General features: G+C 34.2%; 1 protein-coding gene across 1 annotated transcript in view; it reads left to right on the plus strand.

The window, feature by feature from the left end:
* The window catches only part of LOC113819333 (uncharacterized), a 30,496-nt gene that overhangs the window by 21,957 nt on the left and 1,039 nt on the right, over positions 1-7,500 (plus strand). Inside the window, exons 4-6 of the mRNA XM_070123981.1 lie at positions 2,949-3,118; positions 3,712-3,858; positions 7,183-7,327. Coding sequence (XP_069980082.1) covers positions 2,949-3,118; positions 3,712-3,858; positions 7,183-7,327 — 462 coding nt within the window. The remainder of the gene's footprint in view (positions 1-2,948; positions 3,119-3,711; positions 3,859-7,182; positions 7,328-7,500) is intronic.

A 7,500-nucleotide genomic window follows, 5' to 3' on the forward strand; every position in this document is an offset into this window, starting at 1 on the left:
ATATATATATATATATATATATATATATATATATATGTATGTATATATATGTATGCATCTATGCGTGTGTATGTGCACTTATGTCCGCGTATGCTAATATAATGATCTGTGTGTATGTGTAGAATTAAAGATCATTTTCATCATTTTGGTTTCAAAAAACAAAGAATTCCTAGAGCTTCCCTCCAGCTTGGTTCATTCACAATCATAAATCCATCAAATGAATAATCCATGAGAGTATGCACGCTATACTAATAGTGTCCTTCAGCGTGACTAATGGAGACTGCTGACAGACCCCCCGATCTTGGTTAATATCCAAATTCTACGAGTCATGAATTTGGCATATAGCTTTGTGTAAACATTAAGAAGAAGACGAAGATGAAAAAGAAGAAGAAAAGGAGGAGGAGGAGGAGGAGGAGGAGGAGGAGGAGGAGGAGAAGAAGAAGAAGAAGAAGAAGAAGAAGAAGAAGAAGAAGAAGAAGAAGAAGAAGAAGAAGAAGAAGAAGAAGAAGAAGAAGGAGGAGGAGGAGGAGGAAGAAGAGAAGATGGGGAGGGAAAAATGATCATGATGATTATGATCATGTTGACGATAACAATAATGATGATAATAATAATGGGAACAATAATGATAATAATGATGATAATGATAATAATGGCAGTAATGATAATGATAATAATGGCAGTAATGATAATGATAATAACAGTGATGATAATATGGACGATAGTAATGACTTTGTAAATGGAGAAGGGAAGAGATGTATGTTCTTTAAACTTTATTGAGGTTAAAGATTTACCGACGATGAAAAACTTGTTTGTCTTCACGTAGTAATAAATTGCCATTAAGAATCGCTACATACTTGACACAAGGCTGACGATGAATGAAGCAAATCATAATTAAGCTTAAACGAAAATTCGGATAGCTAGAATATTAATTGTTGTACACATACCAAGAAATAGACATTGACTTTAGAAATAGACATTGACTTTAATATGTAAAAAAACAATAACTTTCTACACTTTGACAAGAAAAGTTTGTTTAACATAGGTCGATTCCTTTACCTAAAATCTGTATGCTTTGAAAATTCACGAGGAATTTTTGCACGTTAACTTGCACGTAAATTATGCAACATCACAATGGATGCCAGAACACGTGGAAAATCGAGGTCACGGGATTCACGAAAGTTCAACGCCTAAATCGGAAATGGTAATTGTTAATGACTAAAAGTATGTGAATTGAAGTAACGCAGAAAGTGAATAAGACTGTTCTGTGGTACTACTGCGTGCGAGCAATGTCTTCGATCTGCTGCCGTTTGTTGATAGGAATCTGAGTATTGGAATATACTGAAAGTAGTAGTAACTGGTAATAGGAAAAATAATTTCTTAAAACCTTTTTTTGTTATATATTGACATGACCTAAATACCCTTCTGCCCTTTATATATAAATGTACACACACACACACACACACACACACACACACACACACACACACACACACACACACACACACACACACACACACACGCACACCCACACACACACACACACACACACATACACACATATATATGTATGTATATATATATATATATATATATATATATATAAATATATATATATATATAATATATATATATATATAATATATATATATATATATACATATATACATATATATATATATGTATATATATATATATATATGTATATACAATATATATATATATATATATATAAATATATACATATATATAATATATATCATACATATATATATATATATATATATATATATATATATATATATATATATATATATATATATGTATATATATATATATATATATATATATATATAGATAGATAGATAGATACACGCACACACACATATATGCATCTTTCCACCTCATATGGATTTATGTTTCAAACAAAGTGCATCTTGTCCTGCTCCACGAATCACTGAAGACTGTAAAAAACAAACACAGGTTACACGCTTACATATGCTTACGAGAAGGAGAGCGACTTGAAATTTAGAAGCGAAATTTATCTTATCACGGAATCCCGTCTGCGTCGCCCCAGAGGCTGCCGCGGCAACCTGGGGTGACGTGGCATTCAGTCTGGGAACCGCTGGTCTAGAGAGAGAAATAATTCCGTCTGGGATACGAGCCTTTCAAAATATATATTCGTGCAGCGAATAATCATATTTCTTACGTAAAGATTTTTAAAAAACTCCTCATACTTCTTCCGTAAATAGAACGTTATATTTTTCAACTTCACCAGGATCTGAACGCAAAATACGCTTACTTTTATATTAGAAGAAAATTTATGTCATCGCTTCCCGTAAGTGTTGCCATAAACTCAAGTCGCCCGAGTCACGCACTAAAAAAAGAGTCTAGTCGTGCGTCCACGAGTCGATGCGCTAAATCGGTGCCATTGATAGCCATTGGCTGTACGCGCTGGTTGAGGCGCAACAAGTGTCACCGGCTGTATGGGCGGTGGTGATCAATAGTCTTCCTATTGGTGCTGGAAAGTCTGATTGTTTGAAGGGATACCGAAGCCAGGGCCCGGATTCTTAAAAGAGCCTCAAGTTAGGGCGCGCTGGAGGCCTTACCCGTCCTACTGTATTTCCCTTATAGAAGAGCGAAGAGAGTTGATTTCCACCCGCCGTAAAGCGCTGAAAGCTGCTCTCCCCCGGCCTTAACCTACGGCGCCTTAATTCGAACCAATGTGGCAGGTTCCTTGCTCTGTGTATGTGTATGTAAGTTAAGGCGCCTTAAGGAGATACGGCGCCTTAACGCGTTAGAGAATCTGGCCCTAGGATGGGTGATTTGTAGCTGTTATGACTTAAACTAGAATAACCTTTCTTTCCCTATTCACAATTTCCTTTTATATAATACATTTTTTCTCTTATATACAAGGCGCGTCACTACATCAGACTCTGTGCCCATTCCAGCTGTGTCGACCAAGGACTGCGCGGTGGTCAAGAGCTGCTTCCGCTACTGCACGGGCTACAGCGGAAGCGACTGCCAGGCCCACACCGCGCGCTACACGGCTGCCATGGAGTTCACAGCGGCCAAGACGGGGGTCAAGTTCACGCTGGGAGGTCTGCTGGCGGACGAGGAAGTAAATATGAATTTCTTTATTTCCGTCTTCTGCTCAAGGACATTCATATAAGATTAGCCTAGAAGGAATATTTTTTCTTTCTTTTTAAATAGATGGTCATAATCTACCTTAAATGTTTCCCGCAATCGCATGAAATATCAGTTTATTCAATCGTTTTTAAAATGTTCTAAATCGCTACACACTATACTACTTGTATGACTAGTAACCTGAGAATCCGAATAATCTAATATTTCATGTCCTTATTTTCATTTACAATTTTATGTGAAGTGATACTGCTTAAATTTAATCACAAAGTGAGGTCAAGGGTTACCAACTGAAATAACAAACGCGGGCCTTTTCAGTAATTCAGAATTACGCAATAGAAGATCAAAGCAGAACTTTAATTTTTCCAAACACATATTCATAGATTCTCAGCATGAACCCCCTGGAATATATTTTCGTTTCTCCCAAATATTACACGACATGCTTTTTGAATACATCCATCCCCTCACTCCCATCATTTTCCTCGTTCCCACAACACGAAACAACACAAACTAACCCTGAATCCCACTTCCCATCCATCCTCAACCCTGAACTCGCGATGGTCCCTTCAGGGCTACCTCGCCATAGGCTTCAGCAGGGACGGCCACCAGATGACCAACGCGGACATCAGCGTGTGTTACAGGAGCGCCGAGGGAGAGGTCGGCGTCGAGCATTACCTCCTGGACAACATCGACTACATGCCCGACCTGCATCTGGCGGTAAGCGCTTGGCCGGTCATGTCTTGGTTTAGGAAATTAAATGTAGTGAAAATTCTGTGTATTTACACATGTACATACACACATTAAATATAAACATACATACATACATACACACACACACACACACACATACATACACACACACACACATACACACACACACACACACACACACACACACATATATATATATATATATATATATATATATATATATATATATATATATATATACACACACACACACACACACACATACATACATATATGTATATATATACATATACAGACATATTTATATACATGCATAAATACATGCACACACACAAACACACATATATGTGTGTGAGGGACGGATTTTTTTCATATGCTAAGTAATGAAATATATTCTAACCAAATTTGCCATTGCTCATCTTGTCAGTATCAATTTTAATTTGGGTAGCGTGACTTTAACGGACTGACGGTTCGTGGGGTGGATTGAATTTATTCCTCTGTGCCAAATATATAGTGGTTATAGAAACATTTTGAATCATTAGCATTTTATTCTATAAGCATATAATAATAAACAGGTGGCATATTATAATGTAAATCTTAGCAATGAATATATTATAAACAAGCAATATTCTCCACTATCTTAACTCATATCTAAGGTTAACTCAATAACCTCCATTTTACTATTAATCATAATTCAATATTTATCAACATAAACAAAATAAAAATATATGTGAGACGGAATTGAGACATTCACACCCATTCCATCCTTATCTTTCCATGATTTAACTTGGGCATAAATTAATCGTTCTCCTTCCTTTTAATCTTTATAATATCCTCTCTTACACCTTACTTTATTAAATAGTTTAACTCTTATATATATTCATTGATACCACCGGAACTGCCACCTACGACTAATTCTGGTACTGTATTCACGGGCCATTAAAATACCTAAATAAATAACATTAAAAATTCCCTAGCAAAAAAAAGGCATGTTGTTTCGCCATATTTTCTCAATGTTTTCTTCTCTCTTTCCCTCTCTTCCTGTACGGGGCGAAGTCAGGATTTGTCTAAATTATCTATCACAATTCAACACAGAGGTCAAGATTTGTCTAAATTAACTATCACAATTCAATACAAAGGGACTTTATAATTACGTTAATCCACTTATCAGGCATCACAGTCTATATCTGGCTAAAACATAACCTTAAATACAAGCCCTTAACATACCTCTGTACGGGATGAAGCCAAGATTGGTATGAAGATAAATCTTTGAAATAACGAACTTACTGCTTTCGCCAAAATTAGTTGTTAACATTTAAACAAACAAACCATTTATAAGTGATTATTTACTTTATTTGTTACAACGCTAAATTTTGCTATATTTATATGCCTTCAGAAATATAAAAATATGTAAACAAACGTTCACAGTGGAGTCCCTACATCTTTAAGGTTAGAGCCACCGCACCTTTTGAATTGCCGAATAAATAATGATCTCGACATATATATATATATATATATATATATATATATATATATATATATATATATATATATATATATATATATGCGCACACACATATTCATATTAAGATAAAAGGAGTCATCACTTTTCAAAGTTTACTGCATTTTTAGGTTATAAAGACAGTACCTACATTATCTGCAATGTAGGTTCAATACATTTACATTCAATTCTAATTCATATGGTCATGTAGTTATATGGTCAGTGTTGCTTTTTAATTACTAGTGATGACTTTGTTAACGTTGTAGTGTAGTATTCAACAAAACTAGAAGAATATTCAAGCTTGGAGGGGGGGGGGTACTATCCCTTAATCCTTTTTAATCTTTATTTATGTACCTATTTCTTTAACTATTTATATTTAGTGGCGACTTCTGCATTTCATCCTTTTATTCTTTTCTTAAAGAGGATCATCAGGTTGATATTCGTTTGATAAGCAAACCACTTTTTCATTCGCAGATGAAACAGTAAAAAAATATATATATTATTCAAATTATCATTATTGTTATCGTTGATGGTGATGATGATGATGATAATAATGATAATGATAGTGATAGTCATAGTGATGATAATGATAATGATGATACTACCACTACTACTACTAATGATAATAATAATAATGATAATGGTAATAATGATAGTAATGGCATTGAAAATGATGATAATGAAAATGATGATGATAATAATAATAATGATAATTACCATAATGATAATAATAATGATGGTAATAGCGATAATAATCACTATAATTATTCTTGTTATTACCATTATCATCATCAGTCTCAGTTTTATCATGATCATGATGATCATCATAATTAAGAATAATAGTGGCTGTGGCATTATCTTTCGACCCCATATTCTTGTCTGCATTTTCACAAGAACATCAGAATACACGAGTGAATTTTAACTCCTCATCAGCAGTCTACGAGATCCCATCTGACATTTCGCCTCAACAATAATTTAATGGAAGCTTTATTAACCGACGTACAGTGAATTAATTACTTTTCGCGGACTTAATTAATTGCTTTTAAGCTAATCTAAGTTAAATGATCTCATTTTAGTTTCTTAATATGTGTAATACTACAACTAAGGATGAATAGCAATGAATTTCGTTCATGAGAAACGCAATGTCTTTGATCGAGTCTTTATTGATAAATGCACCACCAGAGTCATCATTAATAGCCTAATATATGATAAGTAGATCAGGACGGTTGTTCGAAGAATATTGGTTCTCGACATCATATAAAATAAACTCTTCCCGAAATTGAAAATGAATTTGATATTAATACCGTCATCGGAATTCTTTGCGTATTTCTGCTGTTAATGTTCCCCAATAAGGAAGACTGTTTTAAATTGATTGTTCTCATTATTATTACTTTTATTATGATCATGATCATCATCATCATCGTCATCAACATCATCATCGTCATCATCTTCACCATTATTATTATCAATACTATTATTAATGTTGTTGTTATCATTATTATTATTATCATCATTATTGTTATTTTTATTATATATATATATATATATATATATATATATATATATATATATATGTATATGTATATTTATATACATGTATACATCTATATCTATACCTATATCTATATCTATCTATCTATATCTATCGTTCTACCTATCTCTTTATCTATCCCCCCCCTCCCCGCACACACACAGTAATATATATATGTGTGTGTGTGTGTGTGTATTTATACATATATATGCACACAAACACAAACACACACACACATATATACATAAATATACTTGATTATCTATTTATATATATACACGATTTTTTTTTCTTCCAGGAATTGCGGCTCGAATCCTCTGACGTGGACGGCGACTACGTGTGGTGCACCTTCAGCCGCCCGATCAAGGGAAAGGACAGTGCCGTTCTCGACCTTTCGGAGCCGACCTATTACTTCTATTTTTGGGGCAGAAGGAACGGCACGGGTACGCTTGGCCCGCTCGGGGGGGGGGGGGTGTACGTTGTCGTGGGAAGAGACGAAGCCTATGTTGTGCTTATGTGTATATATACATATATATATATATATATATATATATATATATATATATATATATATATATATATATATATGTGTGTGTGTGTGTCTGTGTGTGTGTGT

Source organism: Penaeus vannamei, chromosome 8 (genome assembly GCF_042767895.1).
Source record: "Penaeus vannamei isolate JL-2024 chromosome 8, ASM4276789v1, whole genome shotgun sequence".
Lineage (NCBI taxonomy): Eukaryota > Metazoa > Arthropoda > Malacostraca > Decapoda > Penaeidae > Penaeus > Penaeus vannamei.